Source organism: Neoarius graeffei, chromosome 1 (genome assembly GCF_027579695.1).
Source record: "Neoarius graeffei isolate fNeoGra1 chromosome 1, fNeoGra1.pri, whole genome shotgun sequence".
In the NCBI taxonomy this organism is placed as follows: domain Eukaryota; kingdom Metazoa; phylum Chordata; class Actinopteri; order Siluriformes; family Ariidae; genus Neoarius; species Neoarius graeffei.
Window position 1 is genome coordinate 18,232,450 of NC_083569.1, and position 23,079 is coordinate 18,255,528.

Genomic DNA, 23,079 nt, shown 5'->3' on the forward strand with positions numbered 1-23,079 from the left:
TTTGTATCATATTCTACATGCTTTTTATTCTACAGGTTCTACAAGCGAGTCACTGCATTCAGTAGGTTGTTTCTGAGTCATTAGATTCTGTAAATGCATCGTGGCAACAATCCAACAACAGCTTGACATTAAAAAGGTAACAAGAAAATCATGAATCTTTAAAAGGTACTTTTGAAGACTTATGGGCCTTTTCCACTACCCTTTTTCAGCTCACTTCAGCCCAACACGGCTCGCGTTTCGACTACCTCAGAGCAGCACGACTGAGCTCACTTCAGCCTTACTCAGCACCCAAAACTCGCACGGTTTTGCAGTGGGGCTGAAGTGAGCTCAACCGAGCCCAGTAGGGCTGGGGGCGTGAGGAGACAATCCCCTGTGCACTGATTGGTGAGGAGGAGTGTCCTCACATGCCCACACATGCCCCGCGAGCACGCTGGGATCTTTAAATAACCACCATCTGTAAACACCGTAAACCAGGAAGAAGAAGAATTAGAAGACGACAAACAAGCCACAGCACCAAGACCATCAACATTAACGACTCCATGTCCTCCATGTTTATTGCTTACTATCCGGGTCGTGAGACTACCGCTTAAAAGGTCACTGATGTCACTGTTTGCGCCGCCTAACGACATCACTTTCGCTATCTCCACCCAATGTGTCCACCCACTTCCAGCCAGCACAGTTCAGCGTGGTTGTAGTCGAAATACCACCCCAACAGCCCCACTCAGCCCAGCTCAGCACCGCACGGCTCAGCCCAACTCAGCCACGTTGGTAGTGGAAAAGACCCATAAAACTGCACATGAAGCAATTTTTTTTTGACGTACTTCAATAAACATGCCCTGGTGAAAATCTTTCAAAGATCTTCAAGGATCTGTAAAAATCTTTGTTAGGGTCTTTGAGGATCCTGCTGAGGAGATCAACAAAGATTCTCAAAAACTTTTCAAGTATCTTTCAAATTCTTGCCAAGATCATCAAGGATCTTCAATTTTCTAAGATCTTTGTAAGATCCTTGTTGAATCCTTGAGGATCTTGCAGGATCCTTGCAAAGATCTTTGTGGGGATCATTATGAGGATCTTTGTAGGATCCTTAAAAGATCTTTGTCAAATCCCTGAGGATCTTTTCAAATGATTTTGCAAATGAAGATCTTTCTAAGATCCTTATCTTTCAGGATCTTTGGCAGGTCTTTGACAATCCTCATGGATCCTTAAAGATCCTGTGAGTTTTTTCACCAGGGTACTGTTGAAACACACAACTGCAAAGTTTGAGATGACAGGATCTGTAAAATATCAATATATGATAATGAAAAAGGGGTGGGAAGGTCGTGTAGTGGTTAGCACTGTTGCCTCACAGCAAGAAGGTTCTCGGTTCGAGCCCAGTGGCCGACAGGGGCCTTCCTCTGTGGAGTTTGCATGTTCTCCCCGTGTCCCCAGGTTCCCTCCGGGTGTTCCGGTTTCCCCCACAGTCCAAAGACATGCAGGTTAGGTTAATTGGTGGCTCTAAATTGACCGTAGGTGTTAGGTTAATTGGTGGCTCTAAATTGACCGTAGGTGTGAATGTGAATGGTTGTTTGTCTCTGTGTCAGCCCTGCAATGATCTGGCGACTTGTTCAGGGTGTACCCCGCTTGTCGCCCATAGTCAGCTGGGATAGGCTCCAGCTTGCCTGCGACCCTGTAGAACAGGATAAGCGGCTACAGATAATGGATGGATGGATAATGGAAAAGGCAAACCTCCCAACCTCGAGTGCAAAGATTATGTTAAATATCTTGGAACCTTAATCGAGAGTAATCTTACCTTTAAATACCATATTGAACATATAACTGTTAAGATAAGTAAAACTGTAGGAATGACTGCTAAACTCAGGCACTTTGTACCTTTTAAGACACTATGTCAAATTTATCAGTTTCTGATCTTTCCATACATATCTTATGCTGTTAAAGTGCGGGGCCTTGCCAGTAAATGTAACTTAAATTAGATTTTGATCCTACAAAAACATGCCCTGTGCTTCATGTCTTTTGCAAAAAGAAATGAGCATGCGGTGCCACTTTTTGTTGATGCTGATATTTTGCCTGTAAAATTCCTATACTGTGAATTCATATGCTGCCAAATGCATGACATTCGAAATGGGTTGCCCCAACCAACATATTAAATCTTTTTATTGATACCAGCAGCATCCATTCATACAGTACTCGGGCTTCGACTTCCAAGAACTTTAACAAAAAAAATCTAGACCAGAAGTGCAACATAATGCATTTTCTAGAGCAGAAGTAAGGGTGTGGAATGACTTACCAGGGTTATTAAGAGAGCTTCCAAAACAACAAAACTGCATACTGCCCTGATCGATAATCTTCTTAAATATGAAAATTATACTCAAGGGCATCAGAAGCATTTTTAATGTCAGGGGGACACACTGGTGGGGGGTCTGGGGGTCGCCCCCCAGAAAATTTTTAATTAATTAGATGCCATTTCCTGCGTTCTGGTGTATTTTTAACATGTTGTTAAAGACCTAATTTTAGCTACAAAAGTCACTTAATTCAATGACTCTTTTAGAGACTCAACAATAAGTCCTCATTCAACCAGTCCATATATTCATCAGCCTGTTTTTAAACCCACTGCTCTGCCTAAGATAATGAGATGAATGTGACACAATTTATCACCAACAATGACTTTATGGGTGCATTTTACTTTTTATTTTGTGTTTCCTTTTTTATTTAGTTTTAGATGTAACACAACATGCCACTGTGCCAAACAATAGTGACTGTTAGGACTTGGACTGTTTTGGCCTCTAGAGGCCGCTGTTATTTCCTTTTCGTGTCATATTTATTTTGGCCTCCAGAGGCCGCCACTGTTCCTGTGTTTTGTGTTTTTTTTTGTTAATTGCCTGTTAGTCCTAATTATCTTCACCTGTGTCCTTAATTAGTTTGTGTATTTATACCCCTGAGTTCAGTCCTCTTGTCACGGAGTCTTTGTGCTGTTATGTTTATCTCCAGTTTCCTTTGTACTGTGTTTTGTGGATCTTCTGAGCTTTTACATTTTTGCCTTTTTCTTTTTGAATTATACTCTTTGTTTTTGTTTTTTTTGTTTTGCCTTGGATTGTATATAGTGTACATAGTATAAATAAACCTTTTGTTACTTTTTCTACTTCCGCCTCACGCCTCTGCATTTGAGTTATTCCCCTGGTGGCCTAGTGGGGGTTTGCTGGATCATCACACCAACGAACCAGGTTCGAATCCCAGCAAAACCCTAACAGGAAGACTCCGTCATGACCGACTCAGCAGAGGCTGCTTCAACTGTCCACCCGGCCAACCTTCAGGGAATTATGGCAGCTTTGACACGCTTCGGAGCGACCAGGGACGCTCATGGACGTACGCTCACCAGCCAACGTGAGGCCCTTGCTCGCCACGAGGAACTGCTTCAGCAAATTGGGAAAACCCTGGCACAGCTGACATCTCTGCCTGCATCTCCTGCTCCTGATCCAGCTCCCACTCCTGCTCCAGTGCCTCCTGCCATGCTGCCTTCTTCACCTCGTGAACCCAGCCTTCCTGCACCACAGAGGTATGACGGCAAGCACAGTGAGTGCCAAGAGTTCCTTACCCAGTGTCAACTCACCTTTGAGCTTCAGCCTACCACCTACACTACGGATCGCCGCAAGATTGCCTTTGTGATCACCTTATTAGCTGGTAAGGCGCGAGCCTGGGCTACTGCTATCTGGCAAAGACAGGGACCTGAGTGCTTTGATTTCCAGCTGTTTTCTGAAGAGATGCTTCGGGTCTTCGATCAGGCAGACATCAGTACCGACGCAGCCCGAAAGCTCATGTCCATCCGGCAAGGAGGAAGCGTCGCAGATTACGCCATCTCGTTCCGAACACTCGCAGCAGTAAGTGGATGGAACGAGACTGCCCTGGTGTCAGCCTTCCACCATGGTCTGTCTGACCCCATCAAGGACGGTCTGGCCTCTATTGGATGCCCAAGTGACCTCGAAACCCTCATCTCACATGCTATTCGTCTGGACAACAGGATGAGAGAACGCCACCAAGCCTTGAGCCCCCCCAGCCTCCCTACCTCTACCTGGAGACCGTCTACCTCCTTCAGTGACTGTCCAGAACCCATGCAACTGGGTCGTACTCGCCTCTCCGCATCTGAGAGGGAGCGCAGAAGGAGGGACAAGTGCTGCATCTACTGTGGCAAGCCTGGTCACTTCCGAGCATCATGTCCCGAACTCTTGGGAAAAGGACCGCCCCGTCCAGCCGAGGGAGGGTTGTGACGGGGCCTACCCTCTCTCCCGGACTCCCTGGCCAAGGAATCTACATCCCGGTCTCCATCTCCTGGGGTGAGTCTGTCCACTCTTGTCAAGCTTTGATAGACTCAGGGGCGGCTGGGAACTTTATGGATATTCACTTCGCCCAAAGCATCAATATACCTACTGCACCTCTTGAAGTCCCTCTGTCTGTGTCTGCCCTCGATGGCCAAGCGTTAGGTGATGGAAGAGTCACCCAAGTTACTTCTCCAGTCTTCCTCCAGTCTCAAGGTCACAAGGAAGAAATATCCCTGCACCTGATTCCTTCACCTGAGTTCCCAGTTATTCTAGGCCTTCCTTGGCTTACTCGCCACAACCCTCGCATAGACTGGGTAACAAGCCAGGTTGTGGAATGGGGCCCTGCATGCCATGCCTCTTGTCTGCTCTCTAGCTCTCCTGTGTCTCCTGCCGAGCCCCCTGATCTCACCGAGTTATCTCAAGTTCCCACAGAGTACTGGGATCTCAAGGAGGTATTCAGCAAGAGCAGGGCCGCCGTTCTTCCTCCGCACCGGGCCTACGACTGTGCCATCGACTTGCTCCCTGGGACTACCCCTCCTCGTGGCAGACTGTTTTCCCTCTCTCAGCCAGAACGCAAGGCCATGGAGGAATACCTCAAAGACGCCCTGGTCTCTGGGTTCATTCGACCCTCCACCTCCCCTGCTGGTGCCGGCTTCTTCTTTGTCGGCAAGAAGGATGGGGGGCTCCGACCATGTATTGACTACAGGGGCCTGAACAAGATCACTGTGCGCAACCGATATCCCCTCCCGCTGATGTCCACTGCTTTCGACCTGCTCCAAGGCGCCACCGTCTTCACCAAGTTGGACCTACGGAACGCATACCACCTCATCCGTATCCGACAGGGAGACGAGTGGAAGACTGCCTTTAACACCCCGTCTGGGCACTACGAATACCAGGTGATGCCCTTCGGACTCACCAACACACCAGCTGTTTTTCAGGCCCTAATCAACGACGTCTTAAGGGACATGATTAACCTGTACGTTTTTGTCTACCTCGACGACATCCTTATCTTCTCCAAGACCATGCAGGAGCACCGCCACCATGTCCGCCAGATTCTCCAGAGGCTGCTACAGAACAATCTGTTCGCCAAGGCCCAGAAATGCGAATTTCATGTTCCCGAGGTCTCCTTTCTGGGATTTATTGTACGGACAGGCCAACTCCAAATGGACCCTGCCAAGACCCTGGCCGTCCGGGATTGGCCTACTCCCAAGTCCGTTAAGGAGGTTCAGCGGTTCTTAGGATTCGCTAACTTCTACCGCAAGTTCATCAGGAACTTCAGTTCTGTGGCAGCACCCATGTCAGACCTCACCAAAGGGACAGGTGGATCTTATGTCTGGTCTCCTCAGGCGGAAAAGGCATTCAGAGACCTCAAGGACCGCTTCTGCATGGCACCCATTCTGGTCCTCCCGGACACCTCCCAACCATTCATCGTGGAGGTGGACGCCTCGGACAGTGGTGTCGGCGCGGTGCTCTCTCAACGTTCAGAAGGAAAGCTGCACCCCTGCGCTTACTTCTCCCACCGCCTGAGTCCTGCGGAGTCCCGGTACGATGTGGGGGATCGAGAACTGCTAGCGGTCAAACTGGCCCTTGAGGAGTGGAGGCACTGGCTGGAGGGAGCGCAACATCCATTCCTGGTTTGGACTGACCACAAGAACCTGGAGTACCTCCAGCAAGCCAAGAGACTGAACCCTCGACAGGCTAGGTGGGCCCTGTTTTTCAGTCGGTTTGACTTCACCCTCTCGTACCGCCCCGGCTCCAAGAACACCAAACCTGACGCACTGTCCAGGCTGTTCTCTGCCACTAACAGGGAGAATGAAGTCGGGCCTATTATCCCTGTGTCCCGGATTGTGGCCCCTGTCCGCTGGGGTATTGAGGAGGCTGTTCGACGAGCCCAACGCCAGGACCCCGGTCCTGGGACGGGGCCACCGGGCCTCTTGTACATCCCACATCAAGCCCGGGCCAAGGTTCTCCAGTGGGGTCACTCTTCCCCTCTCACCGCCCACCCGGGAGCTCGGAGGACCCTGGACTTCCTGAAAAGACGCTTCTGGTGGCCTAACATGGAGCAGGAAGTAAGGTCATTTGTCCTGTCCTGTGAGGTTTGCACCAGAACCAAGAACCCACGACAGCGTCCCCAGGGTCTCCTGCATCCTCTGACCATTCCCCGGCGTCCCTGGTCCCACGTGGCAGTCGACTTCATCACGGGTCTCCCTGAGTCACAAGGTAACATGGTCATTTTGGTCATTGTTGACAGATTCTCCAAGGCCTGCCGCTTCATACCTCTGTGCAAACTCCCCTCTGCTCTTGAAACAGCGAAACTTATATTTAATCATGTCTTCCGAGTCTTTGGTCTTCCACAGGACATCGTCTCAGACCGAGGGCCCCAGTTCTCCTCCCGAGTGTGGCACGGGTTCTGCAAGGTCATCGGAGCCACTGCCAGCCTCTCCTCTGGGTTTCACCCACAGTCCAATGGTCAGACGGAGAGGCTCAACCAGGACCTGGAAACCACCCTGCGAGGCCTGGCTATGGATAACCCGACATCGTGGAGCACCTGGCTGCCATGGGCAGAGTACGCCCACAACACCCTGCAGTCATCGGCCACCAAGCTGTCGCCATTCCAGTGCCAATTCGGGTTCCAGCCACCTCTGTTCCCGGACCAGGAGGAGGACGCGGGGGTGCCCTCGGTCAACCAATATGTGAGACGGTGTCGCAAGACCTGGAGCAAGGTCAGGAAGACCCTCATACAGACCTCCAGAACCAACCAGACTCAGGCCAACCGCCATAGAAGACCTGCACACACTTTCCGCCCTGGGCAGCGGGTTTGGCTGTCCACTAAGGACCTTCCGCTGCGGGTGGAGAACCGCAAGCTTGCTCCTCGCTACATTGGCCCCTTCAAGGTGGTGCGCAGGGTGAACCCTGTCTCCTACCGGCTCCAGTTGCCCCGGACTCTAAGGATCAACCCCATTTTCCATGTTTCCCTGTTGCGGCCTGTACTGACGTCTACGTATGCCCCTGCCCCTAGGAACCCCCCACCCCCCCGCATCTTCCAGGGGCAGACTGTGTTCACTGTGCATCGCCTGCTTGACTCCCGCCGGGTCCGCGGCGGGTTGCAATATCTGGTGGACTGGGAGGGCTATGGTCCTGAGGAGCGCTGCTGGGTTCCTGCTCGGGATGTCCTGGATAAAGAACTGTGTCGGGACTTCCATTCGGCCCATCCGGATCGCCCTGGGAACGTCAGGAGACGCTCCTAGAGGGGGGGGTCCTGTTAGGACTTGGACTGTTTTGGCCTCTAGAGGCCGCTGTTATTTCCTTTTCGTGTCATATTTATTTTGGCCTCTAGAGGCCGCCACTGTTCCTGTGTTTTGTGTTTTTTTTTGTTAATTGCCTGTTAGTCCTAATTATCTTCACCTGTGTCCTTAATTAGTTTGTGTATTTATACCCCTGAGTTCAGTCCTCTTGTCACGGAGTCTTTGTGCTGTTATGTTTATCTCCAGTTTCCTTTGTACTGTGTTTTGTGGATCTTCTGAGCTTTTACATTTTTGCCTTTTTCTTTTTGAATTATACTCTTTGTTTTTGTTTTTTTTGTTTTGCCTTGGATTGTATATAGTGTACATAGTATAAATAAACCTTTTGTTACTTTTTCTACTTCCGCATCACGCCTCTGCATTTGAGTCATTCCCCTGGTGGCCTAGTGGGGGTTTGCTGGATCATCACACCAACGAGCCAGGTTCGAATCCCAGCAAAACCCTAACAGTGACACTCAACTGTATGTTTAAAAATAAGAATATTCATAATTTCACACAATGAACAGGCATGACATGGCATCATGCAAACTTCACAACACAAAATCACACTGTGTCAAGCAATGGTGACGCATAAAAAGAGAACTTCACACAATGAACAGGTGCAATTTTGTCAACCTACATGCAATGGTGGTACTACAGTAACATTTTCAGATTAATATAACAAATAGATTTATAGATATAACTCCTTCTTACATTGGTGCCACCACAATTTCTACCACTTCATAACTTTTATCCCCCTTTCCTGCACAATCCACCTGGAATAACATCCATCTCTCTCCATTGCTTTCCTTTCTACTATTCCTTCCCCATACACTGATTTCCCATCTTACTTTCCAGAAAACTGGCAAAGACCAGACAAAACAGGGAATCAATAAATATCATCAGAGCAGACTTGACCTCATTCTTGGCATTACAATAAGGTCGCCCTACTGGGTTTGAATTAAATTATAGCTAACATTAAGCTAGCTGATACATCTCCTAACATTGACTAGCCAGCTAACTGCACTAACATTTCCACTGGGACAAAAAAACCTGTCCTGTGGGGAAATTTTGACTGACTTTCCGCTTCTTTGTAATGTCCTTATGTCCATTGTGTCTGGGGAGGAGCAAATACTGCAAACAATTCATCATCAACCAAGAATACCCCATTAGGCTAAGCTTATTTCATTGTTTAGTTGAACATTAATTTAACGTGGCCTAGGGTTGATTTTGAGGGCATATAACAAAAGAATAAGGTTTTAGCAAAAGCTAGTCATTGTGAGGTGGCAATGGGGCTGATGTCACCTCCTCCACTCTCGAGCAGCTCCACCAAAATGTCTCTGCACGTGCTGAGATTCACTCGCGTGCGGTGAGTTGTTTTAAGAAACGCCCGGAACACCCGGAGTGGATTTTCAGTGGTCTGTGTATTCTCTTATCGATCAAGTGGAATGGATTCTTTCACGAAGCAATAGAAACGGCGCTGGGTGAACTAATATTTTATGTAAATGTGGGGGCGTCCAAACGAAGAATTATGAAATGTGAAGAGGACACGCCCCCTTCACATTCAATGGTGGCGACGCGCATGATACTGATATCTCTCAAATCAGTGCAGCTCTAAAGAATCACTGATTTTGATTTTTTCTCTTTCTACCTTGATAAATGGTGCTTTTATTAGTTATGTTTATCTTTTCGACGAATTAATTACTTTTTCTTCCTGTCCAGCTGTAATAATTTATTTCCAAGTTCTTTAAATTATTATTATTATCATTAGTTTCTTTTCTCTTCGTATTCTTTTTTTCCCTTTCCTGATTTATGATAATTTATTTAATATTTAATATGACTGATCCACCTCGATTAGCGTGACGACTTGCGGATCAGTCCAATATTGTAACACAAACAGCTCTGCAGACGACACACAATTTATAGTTTTGCTTTTCCTTTCTTTCAAGGAATAATTTTATTCAAATAACGGTATTTAAAGCTTCAATTTTTTGAAGAGGGCAGTTAGTTTGTGTCTCAGGTGCAGTTTGTGTGATTAGTTACAGTGTTGTAGTAAATTTCACAGTGATTTCAGACACATTGCAGTCAGATCAAGTCCCGTTTTGTGCTGCAGCTTCTCACATACGTCCATCTGACCCAAAGACTCGGTGACAAATCATCAGTGTGCAGTGAAAAGAAACAATCTTCCTCCTCTGGACACTGATGATGAACCTAAAACCTCTGCTTCAGTCTCACTATTAGAGAATGTGTCTAACTGAGGAGCAGGTCATGTGACTCTCAGAGAGATGATCTTACCCCAGTATCTCCAGTTTACAGTGAGGATTCTCCAGTACAGCACAGAGATGCTTCACTCCTGATTCTCCCAGTTTATTCTTAGACAGATCCAGTTGTCTCAGGTGTGAGGGGTTTGATCTCAGAGCTGAACTCAGAGCAGCACAGCCTTCATCTGAGACACCACAACCTCGCAACCTGCAGAGATACAATGACACACACTTCATCAACAGATTTTCATCTTGGTGTAATAGTGGTTGTGAAGATGATGTCTCTCATGTTGGACTGTCTCTATTCTCTTCACCAATCACAAGCTATTATTAATAATGACTCAAACATTACCACTGTTACTGACATTAAGTTTACTCGAGGTGCAAATGATTCAGCAAAAAGTCAATAATTTAAAGGTTTAAGTGAAGAGTCAGGTTTTGTAGAATTTATCTCTGCTTGACTGGATTTTTAATGATCACATATTTAATTGTAAATAGATTTAATTATTTCTTTAAAGTAAAAGTGATTCTGAGGAGAAATGATCACTTCATGACTAATATATTTGTTCTGCATGTTTTACTTTTACAGAAAAATTTAATTGATAAACAACACTGTATACAACTATTAACTGCTGCTTTAGTGAGTTATTGTGACTCTCAGAGACATGATCTTACTTCACTGTCTCCACTTCACAGTGAGGATTCTCCAGTACAGCACAGAGACGCTTCACTCCTGAGTCTTCTAGTTTATTCCCAGACAGATCCAGTGTCTTCACAGTCAGATGCAGTTCTCTCAGACTGGAGGTTTCAGAGTTGAGCACTGAGACCAGAGCTTCAGCGCTTCTCCCTTTGATCGTATCACAACTGATCCTGAAGGAAATAAAATAATACATAATAAACTCACACAAATGATCAAACAGGTCCTCAAATCTTTCACTGCACCATTTCATTTTCATAAATGACAAAAGTACAAACTCCGAGTCGACAATACACTGAAATGCTGTAACAGTAATTCACAGTTCGAGCTGTTCGGATTTGAGTTTTCTGCTGCACACGTCATCAGTGACACATGGGATAAACACGCAACATCAAATCTGATCACCAAATCGGGAAATAAGAGTCTGATCTAAAATATTTACAAGAGGAGAAAGGAAAAGAGTTTCAAAAGTCAGGTTTAGATGAAGCAGGCAGAGTTCGAGGCAGAGTCATATTTATCTGAACAGATCAGACATTTGATTTGTTCTCTAATTAGTGAGCGACTGAAATGATCACAGCCCAGTGCTGAAGGAGTTTTATGGAGATACTCATGATGAGCTACTTGGCTAACTGTGTGTGTGTGTGTTGCCAGGTGCTCCTTGCAGACATCCCAACCTGCAGAAACTCATTTCAGGGAGGTGTCATGACGCATGACTTTTTTCCCCATGGGGGGGGTCACGACACCTCCCTGAAATGAGTTTGGATGTCTGTAGGCCAATCAGGATGCTCTTTGTCGAGCATGCGCTACATGAACAGGCACATGTGCAGTCTCCCTCGCACACTCCGTCATATGCGCGATGCAGACATTAATGTTTCGCGTGCACGCTCTTGCTCGCTTGCTCTAGATTCCGGGAGATATTCTCCAAATTCCGGGCATGAGGGAGCCGCTATCAATATGCGGGAGACTCCTGGAACTTCCGGGACACTTGGGATGTCTGTCCTTATTTGTTCCTGGTGCCAGCGATTTACAGACTGGACATGTTCTTCCCCTTACACTCTGTGTGTTGTCTCTCCCTGTCTGACCTGAAATCAATAAATCCCAGAGCTACAGCAGGGAAAAGAACAAAAGCTGTGAAGGTCAACAGGAAAAAAAAAATTAAATTTATAAATTATATCAGGATATTAAAACAAAATAATGTAATAAATTTATATTATGATGTAATAAAAGTAAATAAGAATGGTGTTTGTAATGAGTTCTCTGTGAAAGTCTGTTTTCACGACTTGAATAAAACCGTTTATCAGGTCATAACAGGCCTCAACATTAACTTTTGTCACCTTTTTCCCTGCAGGGCAAATGGCTTCAGAACATTTTTGTCCCCTTTGAATTTCCTTTTGCCCTAAAATTTTGTGGTATTTCGGCCAGTTGTCAAGTCCACGGTTCAAGGCAACACTGATATGTTTTCTAGGGGTATAATTGAGTTATTTAGACAAAAGAACATTTAAAAAATTATTTTTAAAAACATTTATGTCTGCAACAGAAGAACAAGACAAACCCTGAAAACATGAAACATAAATCAATATCATACATGCAAGAGGGGCAGCACGGTGGTGTAGTGGTTAGCGCTGTCACCTCACAGCAAGAAGGTCCGGGTTTGAGCCCTGTGGCCAGCGAGGGCCTTTCTGTGCAGAGTTTGCATGCTCTCCCCGTGTCTGCGTGGGTTTCCTCCGGGTGCTCCGGTTTCCCCCACAGTCCAAAGACATGCAGGTTAGGTTAACTGGTGACTCTAAATTGACCGTAGGTGTGAATGTGAATGGTTGTCTGTGTCTATGTGTCAGCCCTGTGATGACCTGGCGACTTGTCCAGGGTGTACCCCGCCTTTCGCCCGTAGTCAGCTGGGATAGGCTCCAGCTTGCCTGTGACCCTGTAGAACAGGATAAAGTGGCTAGAGATAATGAGATGACATATGTAAGACTTACGTATGGTACGAGTACATAATATGTCTTTTTATATCGAGTTTCCGACACAAAACACTTTCTTTTGCCTCACAATGACTCGCAATATTGCAAAGATGAATTATAAAAGTAAAAACATTATAAAACAGGAGTGTGTACTGCAGTACTGTCTTATCATTCAGTCTGCCGTTGCATTCAGGAGGAAATTAAACAACCTGTCTTCCTCATCTACATCAGCTTCCTGTGCAGCCTCTGCAAATTGTGGGTGCCGTTCACGCCGTCCCTCTGTCCACCATAGGTGGCCTGCCCTCTCAGCATTAAACGCATCAAGATCCAGGCCCTGTAGAGCAGGGGTTCTCAACTTTCTCTGCTTTAAAGCCCACCTATTCATACTGTACTTGTACCGAGTCGGGGCCCATTAAAAAAGATCCCCAATTATTTTGGCTCATCTATTCGATTAGAATCTAATAATCTACTGTAAAGTGTATTCATGGGATACAACATCACTCCCTGTTACAGATGGGAATTTAAATAAATGCAATAAAAAAATTTTTTAGATTGTAGATATTGTATTTAAAGCTGTATGGATGCAGGTCATTCTCAGTCAGAAGGGGTTAATGATCTAAAAGTGGAGTCTGATCCATTCGCACAAGAACTTATTGCCATGTTTGTGTTCAGCAAACAAGCAGGTTATTAAAACCAGGAAGTCCACTCAAAAGAAGTGGATATAGAAACCATTCCGAAGGATTTTTCCTATGAAAGAAAAAATTTACCACCTAAATTTGACATTAGTAGAATAAATTGTGATCATATTGTAGCCGTAACTAAATACAAAGACAATAGTTATGCATACTATTAATTAACTTAATGTGAAGATAATCAACAGATTTTAAGCTTTTTTAAACATTGTGTATATTTTAGTCTTGTATTTGTATGACCAGAGATAAGTAAACTATCTCCGGGTGGGGCGCCGGTGAGACGGCAGCCTGTTGCAGCAGCTGTGTGTGTAGTGGATGCTTTTTTTAAGCATTGTGGATTATTGAGTGCTGAACCAAGAACCAACGAGTGGTGGCAAAAGGAGTGGACATTATGTGTCTATCAACCGGGCGAACGGGGCAAACGGCTGTGGTATATACCCGTCAGGAACTGCTAAACATTGGGCATTTCTCAACATACGGGATTAGACATGATATACCAAGGGAATTATTGAAGAGGAGGCATTGGGGAACGCGTGCTGGTGTTAAAAGAAACAAGAGGAGGCTAGCCAGAACATGGAGGGCGACATTTAATCCAGCTGTTCCATCCATCACCATGGGAAATGTTCGTTGTTTAACAAACAAATTAGATGAACTGGAAACCCTTATTAGGAACCAGAAAGAGTACCGGGAGAGTAGTTTAGTATGCCTGACAGAGACGTGGCTGACGGACAACACGTCTGATTCTCTGATCAGTTTTGCCGGCTTCAGGACAATACGAGCGGACAGGGACACTAGAGCGAATGGAAAGCAGAAAGGAGGGGGGCTAATACTGCTCGTCAACAACAACTGGTGTAACCCTAATCATGCTACCATCAAGGAACGTATATGCAATGAAGACATTGAACTTCTAGCGGTTAGTTTAAGACCATATTACTTGCCCAGGGAGTTCAGTGTGGTGGTCGCCATTGTTGTTTACATACCTCCCTTGGCTAATGCAGAAATCGCGTGTGACGTCATTCATACTACTATCGCAGGACTTGAGTCAAAGTACCCAGAGGCATTCATTGCTGTGTCTGGAGACTGCAATCATGTCTCTCTATCTAAGACTTTGCCCACATTTAAGCAGTTTGTTAACTGTACGACAAGAGGTGATAAAACTCTGGACTTGTTGTATGCAAATGTACAGAATGCATACAAATGCACTGCACTGCCTCCTCTTGGCCGATCAGATCATGACATGATTCACCTTTCTTCCTCTTATATTCCAACTGTTAAAAGGTTACCTGTCATAACCAGGACATCAAGAGGCTGGTGTCCAGAGGCTGAGGAAGCTTTAAGGTGCTGTTCTGAGATTACAGAGTGGGATGTGTTCTGTGAGGAGTATGGAGAGGACATTGATGGTCTAGTTGAATGCATAACCCAATATATCATCTTATCTTCTGTTATGACACTGTCATGCCATCCAAGGTAGTTCATTGCTACCCAAATAATAAGCCATGGATTACCAGCAGTTTGAAGGCCTTATTAAATGAGAAGAAAAGGGCGTTTAGGATGGGTGACAGGAACAGATTGAAAGAACTTCAGAGGGAACTGAGGGTGAAGATAAGAGAGGGGAAGGAAGTATATAGGCTTAAGCTAGAACAACAGCTGCAGCAAGATGGAGTAAAGCAGGTTTGGGCCGGAATGCGAAAGATCACAGGCATGGAACAGAAAGGTGGGGCACTGCTTGCTGGTGAACAAGGTCTGGCTGATGATCTTAATAACTTCAACAGATTTGACTGCACCACACCAATCCAGTCTCCACCATCTGGTCAGCGGACCGTCAATGCTTTCTCTTCTTCTTTCCCTCCTCCTGTTACTCTCCCTCTTTCCAACAACTCTGAGATGCCATCTGTACAGAGTCCTCCATTTCTCCACTCACCTGTGACATTGCACACTGCACAGGTCAAGAGGATGCTTTAAGGACTGAAGCCAGGGAAAGCAGCCGGGCCCGATGATATTAGCCCAAGGCTACTGAAGGCCTGCTCCGCAGAGCTGTGTGGCATTTTAACACACTTGTTTAATCTGAGCTTGCGTCTGCAGAAGGTCCCAAGGCTGTGGAAAACATCTTGTCTGGTTCCTGTTCCAAAAAAGTCCCATCCTACTCAGCATAATGATTACAGACCAGTTGCGCTCACCTCACACATAATGAAGACATTTGAGAGGCTGGTCCTCTCTCACATCAGGACTAGTGTGTCAACTCATATGGATCCCTTGCAGTTTGCGTATCAGCCCAACATCAGTGTCGATGATGCCCTCATCTATATGCTGCAGAGAGCGTATACACATCTGGACACCTCTGATGCAGCTGTAAGGATTACATTCTTTGACTTCTCAAGTGCATTCAATACCATCCAGCCACAACTCCTTGGTGAAAAGATGGAGAAGATGGAGGTGGATCCATCGCTTGTACGGTGGGTCCTGGACTACCTTCACCTCAGACCACAGTATGTGCATCTGCAGGACAGTGTCTCTAGTACCATCTTGAGCAGCACAGGAGCTCCACAAGGAACTGTGCTGGCTCCATTTCTGTTTACAATATATACAGCAGATTTTCAATATAATACCAACAGCTGCTTTATGCAGAAATTTTCAGATGGCACTGCTGTTGTAGGCCTCATCAAAGGGGGCGATGAGTTGGAGTATAGAGCCACTGTGGATGACTTTGTGGAATGGAGCGCACACAATCACCTCCAGCTGAACACCACAAAAACCAAGGAGATTATTGTGGACTTCAGGAAGGGGAGGAAAAGGACTCAATCAACACCAATCACCATCAGAGGCACTGAGGTGGAGGTGGTTGCCAACCATAGGTACCTGGGAGTGCAGCTGGATGGTAGGCTGGACTGGAGGAGTCATATGGAGACTGTGTATACGAAGGGCCAAAGCCGACTTTATTTTTTAAGAAGGCTGCGATCTTTTAATATCTGTCAGCCCTTACTATGTAGTGTCTACCATTCAGTGGTGGCAAGTGCCCTCTTCTTTGCTGTTGTATGTTGGGGTGTGGGAGCCTGTGCTGCTGACAACAAAAGACTGGACAAGCTAATTAAGAAGGCGGGATCAGTGGTAGGGACTGTTTTCCCAACAGTTCAGCAGGTGACAGAGGCCAGATCCCTGAGTAAATTGAGGGCAATTTTGGACAACTCTCAACACCCACTCCATGCCCTGAAAGTGGTTAACAATAGCAGTTTTAGTCAGAGACTGATTGCACCAATATGTAAAACAGAGAGATTCAGGAAGTCCTTTATACCAGCTGCTATAAGGTTCTATAATGCACAAAAGTAACTGCACTCCTTCTGCTTTAGTATTATTATTTATTTATTTATCTATTTTAACCTATTAATAGTAGTATTCAATTATTAGAGTTTGCGGTGAGGTAATGTGTGATGTGATGTCTGAATGTTGTGCTGCTGTGACACTAATTTCCTGTAAAGGATTATTAAAGGATCCATCTATCTATCTATTTGTATCTGTACATGCATGACCCCACCAGCTCTGCTGATCAACTGATTGTGTTTAAATAAAGTTATTCATTCATTATGAGCTGGAAAATTATCCATCCGTTGAGTTCCCTGATGTCTCAAACTACCTGGTGCTGCAGACATCGTTCTACATGGCACACAGATTAAAACCTGAAAGAGCATGGAGGAGAACAACTTGTTATATGTGGCTGAGTTAAAGATCTGGGGATCAGGACACTACAAGATAAATCCTGTATCATTTTTGCCCAGGTAAGGAGGAGTTTCTGGGCTTTTTGTCCATGTCTTTGCGATGGTTGCTATGACGCTACAAGTTTTGGTATCAGGTGAAAACAAATGACTGCCACTCGATTCCCAATCCTCCCTGATCTTCTCTTCCAGCAGACATCACAGATCCATAGAATTACCCACAAATATCTCTCTCTCTCTCTCTCTCTTTCTGTGTATACGCGCACGCTCTGTGTGTATTTGACAGGGTGGGGGTGTTTAAAAACAACAACAAAATGCTGTCCTGTTGTCGACTTAATTGTATTTCGATCAGCATTTCTACAGGCTCTGTATCATATTCTACACACTATCCTACAGGTTCAAAAAGCTAGTCACTGCATTCAGTAGGTTGTTTCCGAGTCATTAGATTCTGTAAATGCATCGTGGCAACAATCCAACAACACCTTGATATTAAAAAGAAAACAAAAAGAATCATGAAAAAGTATTTTTGAAGACTGAAGTATTTTTAAAAGAAAATCCTCCAGTACTGTAACTCAAGTAAAAATTCGACTGAACAGCTTTCACTTGTATTGCAGTAACATTTGACCCGGAGGATCTTTACTTTCACTCGAGTAATGGAGTTGTGGATTTTGTCCCAAAGTGCAGATTTGTCACAGTGCTTTCAGTTTCTCTCTTTCTCACAGTGGAACAGTAGAGCAGTTATATTCAGCTTTACTTACATTGCTTTTCTGGATGCTGAAATCACAGGCATCACCTTCACAAGAACCTCATCTGTTATCTTCTCTGTACTGGTATATTTACTCAGGTCAAACTCCTCCAGCTCCTGTGCTGAAGTCAGTAACACAAACACCAGAGCAGACCACTGTGAAGGAGAGAATTTACTTTGTTTTCCAGATTTTACGTAGCGTTGGATTTCCTCCACTAGAGAATCGTCACCCAGTTCATTCAGACAGTGGAACAGATTGATGGATTTTTCTGCAGGAAGATTTTCACTGATCTTCTCCTTAATGTACTGAACTGTTTTCCTCTTTCTTGTCCAGGAGCTACTTCCTGTCTGTGTTACTAAGGCACGTAAGAGTTTCTGATTGGACTTCAGTGAGAGACCCAGAAGAAAGCGGAGGAACAGATCCAGATGTCCAGTCTGACTTTTTAAGGTCTGATCTACAGCCATCTTGTGTACATCTGAAATTGTCTTAAAGGACCAAAAACACAAATTACTGGACTGACTCTGATCAAGAACATTTCTCTTTTCCTTCATGAAGGTCAGATGAACATACAGAGCTGCGAGATGCTCCTGAACGCTCAGATGAACAAAGCAGTACACTTTACTCTGGTGAAGCCCAACCTCCTCTCTGAAGATCTGCGTACACACACCCGAGTACACTACTGCTTCTGTCACATCAATGCCACACTCTCTCAGGTCTTCCTCATAGAAGATCAGGTTGCCTTTCTCCAGCTGCTGAAAAGCCAGTTTTCCCAGTTTGAGAAGAATTTCTTCATCACTCTCCTGCTTCTTTGAGTACTTTCCTCTGATGGTGTTGGTGTGAATGATGAGGAAGTGTGTGTACATTTGAGTCAGAGTCTTGGGGATCTTTCTACTATCTGCTTCACCCAACATTCTCTCTAGAACAGCGGCTGAAATCCAGCAGAAGACTGGGATGTGACACATGATGTAGAGGCTTCTTAATGACTTCAGGTGTGTGATGATGTTCTCGGCCAGGCTCTGATCACTGACCCTCTTCCTGAAGTACTCCTCCTTCTGAGGGTCATTGAACCCTCGTACCTCTGTGACTCGGTGGACGTACTCAGAGGGGATTTGATCAGCTGCTGCTGGTCGGGAGGTGATCCAGATGAGAGCAGAGGGAAGCAGATTCCCTTTGATCAGGTTTATCAGCAGCACATGCACTGATGCTGATTCAGTTACATCACACACACTCACTGTGTTCTGGAAATCCAGAGGGAAACGACACTCGTCCAATCCATCAAAAATGAACAGAACCTTTCCCAACCCGGACATTTCTGTTTCTTTGGTTTCCTTAAAATAGACATGAAGGAGCTCCATCAGACTCAGGTTTTGGTCCTCCATCAGATTCAGCTCTCTGAAAGGAAGTGGAAATATGAGGGGGACGTCCTGATTTGCTTTCCCTTCAGCCCAGTCCACAATGAACTTCTGCACAGAGACTGTTTTTCCGATACCAGCCACTCCCTTTGTCACTACAGTTCTGATGGGTTCGTCTTCTTCAGATAAGGGCTTAAAGATGTCGTTGCATTTGATTGGTGTTTCCTCTGTTGTTTTTCTCCTGGACGCTGCCTCGATCTGTCTCACCTCATGTTCTTTATTGACGTCTCCACTGTCTCCCTCTGTGATGTAGAGCTCTGTGTAGATCTCATTCAGGAGCACTCGGTTTTCCTGCTTTATTATCACTTCATTTAAGCACTGAAACTTCATCAGATTTAATCTGATTTTTTTCCGGACGTCATTTCCAGCAGCAGATTCTGGGGCATGCCTGTGTGACAGGGTGAAGTAGGAAGACATGGTGAGACATGGGCTCCAATTATTAGAGTTTAAGATCACAGTTTTTCTGACTGGTTTCCACAGATAGTTCTTTATGATGTTCTCACTGTGCATTTGTTTTATTCTCCTGTATGTTTTCTATAATCTAATCAGTCTCTATGAAATAACAGCAGAGAGGTTTATAATACCAGTGCGTCAGTGTCACAGTCATGGTGTTGGGTTTGATCTTACCCTGTATCTGTGATGAAGATCTTTTCTCTTCTGTCTCCTGCCTTCTGTAAAACACTGGGAACAAAACATTGTTGCTGTTAAAGACAATAACATTCATCACTTTAAGCCTACAATCTAAACTTTAACCCTAATTTTACTATAATAATTCTTTATGAGTGCATTAACATTTAGAGAGCGCAGTGCTGAATACAACACAACAAAAATATTGTGGAACTGGAGAAAAAAATAGTTTTTCCTTATATGGTCATTAGGGATGGAACAGAATATCACTCCATCATGCAGAATGAACAGATAATGTGTTTTAAATGAATACAACAGCAGATGTGTATTTTTCAGAAAGCCGGCCAGAAATGTTCAGAGGTATAAAATCTGTAACTGGATCCAGAATTATACTCCACCCTGGATGATCCACCAGTCCATCATTTTAGGGGCAATTTAGTGATCAGTCGACCTACTGACATGTTTTTGGGAGGTGGGAGTTCAGGTTGAGGAAAATGCTGATTTTCATTATTATTAATAAATACTGTAATGCCAGTGATGTGATTTATGGTAAATAGTCATTGTGTTCATATAAAGGGTCTCCATTTTCTATTATATTTTACAGAAACACTCAGACACATCGCTTTTCATGGAGACACAGCCAAGTAACAGTGATTTTAATGGGGTCGGGATTTTAACCGTAAATGTTTTATTATTATTATTATTATTATTATTATTATGTTGTAGTAGTAGTAATTCCATATTCTTTTTGCTTATATTAGCATTTAAGACGTTACCTGTAAAACATTTGACCTTCATAAATGTTTACACTCCTCAAAAGCATTTCCTGAAAGTCTTGCTGAATTACTAAAAACTAAGAAACTATTATATCATAAAAACTGTACAGTAGACTTCTGGTAATGGCGGCGCGCTGAGTAGTCGTGGTTTCTCTTGCTCTGTTGCTAACCCTACAAGTTGAGCACTTTAAACATTCCTAACTGCCTTTAAAAGTAAAAGATTTTGTGATTTAGGCTTGAACAATCAAACATGACAAGGACAAAGAACAAGGACGAGCTAAAGTGAAACGGAGAGCTCCTTAATGAAGAAAACATGTCGACAGCTAACTCCGAAGAGAACAGCGATGCGCCACCTGCACAGGTGGGTAACACCGACTCCATCGAAAGCACAGAAAATCCCTCTACCTCGGACATCATGAAGGCTATACTGTCATTCAAACAAGACTTTCATACAGAAATGGAAGGGGTATTGGCGGCTATCAAGAACGTGCAATCTGACATTAAAGAATGCAGCGGCTGAACTTCCAAGGCAGAGCAATGCATTTCTGCAGTGGAGGACACCATTAACAAACTGTAAGCGACGGTGGCCAAACTTGAGAAGGCGGCTGAAAGTTTAGCCAGTAAAGTGGAAGACCTGGAGTGCAGGAGCCATCACAACAATGTGCGCATACTGGGCATACCTGAGAAAGAGGAGGGATCCAACCCATGCTCGTACATGGAGAAATGGATTGCGGACAATCTGGAGATATCAGCCCCGGTTCTGGAGAGAGCCCACCGCTTACCGAACCAAAATCCTGGTTCTACGCTGAGAGCACTCATTGTGAAATGTCTTAATTATAAAGATAGATAGGGCATACTTCGAGCCACCAGGGTGAGGAAAAATAATTAATTAATTAATTAATTTAAAAATAAAAGATAATCTAGAAAAATAATAAAATCAGATTCCTCCCGGATTTGTCTGCAGAAGTTTACAAACAACAGAGACAATATGACAACATGAGGAAAAGGCTGCGGGACAAGGGGATCCTCAAACACCGCATCATCTTCCCTGCCAGGCTACTGCTGACTCACAGAGCACGAACAACCATCTTTGACAGCCCAATGGATGTGGATAAATACATCAGGGAGTTGGGGGAATCGGAGCCCGGAGACTAATTAACTAAGGGACTACAAACTCATCACTACAGTTAAGATGTGATTTCTCTTTGTGATGTTATGAAACTTCATTTTTTAAGGTTAACATTTACAGCAAATTTTCTATATTCATGTTAATAACAGTAAGGATAGGAATGAAATCTAAACCAACAAGCAACACTAGCAAGAGAGTTAAATTAATCAGAAGAATGGTTCCTCATCGTAGAGTGGACCTGTTCAGAGTGTTCGAAGGAAGAAGTTTGATAAGGGATAAGGGTTGCCCTAGTGTTCAAGTTGGGCATTTGTGTGTTTGGGATGTTTGGGGAGGGAAATCTCTCTTCATGTGCAGCATGGTACCAACTTTTTTTTTTTTTTTTTTAAGATATTTTTTTGGGCATTTTGCACCTTTATTGGATAGGACAGTGTAGAGACAGGAAATGAGCGGGAGAGAGAGAGACGGGAAGGGATCGGGAAATGACCTCGGGCCGGAATCGAACCCGGGTCGCCCGCATTCATGGTATGGCGCCTTAACCACCTGAGCCACGACGCCCCCAGCATGGTACCAACTTTATCAGATTTAATGCCTTTTCATCATACCTTCCCAAATGGAAGACATAAAAGAAGCAATTAATAATGGGGAACCTACCAAACTTCATAATAGGCTAAAACATAATATATAAATGGCGGATATCCTAATTGAATGTATTTCATGGAACTGTAGAGGCTTGAATAAACTTACCAAAGTCAAACAGGTTATGAACAGGATAAAACAGTTAAAAGCCAAGACAGTATTCTTACAGGAAACACGCTTGCTAGCTAATGAGTTATCAAAGATAAAACGTAGATGGCCAGGGCATGTCCTAACATCATCTTATTCTACTAATGCCAGAGGCATCATGACATTAATACATAAATCCATTCCACTACAAATTGAAAGAATTATCGAGGACCATAATGGTAGATCTTTAATCGTACAAGGCCGCCTTCTTTCTACACAGATTAATTTGATCAATCTTTATGGACCAAATACTGATGATGTAAACTTTTATAACAATTTATTTTTGAGAATCTCAACATTGCCAGGCAAAAACATTATTGCTGGAGATTTTAACTGCGTCTTGGATCCAAGCAAAGACAGACCAGTCGGAGTGGACAATACTCATATTAGATCCAGAAAAACAATACACCATTTCATGAAAGAACTCAATCTGGTGGATACATGGAGAAATTTGAACCCAACAGTGAGAGAGTTCTCCTGTTACTCCAGCACTTATAAATGTTATTCTAGAATAGACTATTTTCTGGTGTCAGCAGAACTCCTGTCTAATATTAGAGGCTGTCACTACAACAGCATAGTCATTTCAGACCATGGAACAGTCTCCATGGTCTTTGTTGAGCCAAAGTTGATACATCAATGCCCTTAAGTGGAGTTTCCAGACTAAATGGATGCAGGATTCAAAATTTCTACAGTTTCTGGG

General features: G+C 44.4%; 1 protein-coding gene across 30 annotated transcripts in view; it reads right to left on the bottom strand.

Annotated features, from left to right (window-relative positions):
* LOC132891954 (protein NLRC5-like) overlaps positions 1 to 23,079 on the bottom strand; it is an 888,139-nt gene that overhangs the window by 393,838 nt on the left and 471,222 nt on the right. For all 30 annotated transcript variants that reach the window (XR_009655388.1, XM_060930219.1, XM_060930146.1 and 27 more), the window contains 4 exons: positions 19,692 to 19,745; positions 17,665 to 19,452; positions 10,528 to 10,722; positions 9,887 to 10,060 (listed from right to left, as the gene is read on the bottom strand). Coding sequence is in view for 29 of the 30 variants with exons in the window: in XM_060930219.1 (XP_060786202.1) it covers positions 9,887 to 10,060; positions 10,528 to 10,722; positions 17,665 to 19,452; positions 19,692 to 19,745 (2,211 nt within the window). In the remaining variant the exon portion in view is untranslated. The remainder of the gene's footprint in view (positions 1 to 9,886; positions 10,061 to 10,527; positions 10,723 to 17,664; positions 19,453 to 19,691; positions 19,746 to 23,079) is intronic.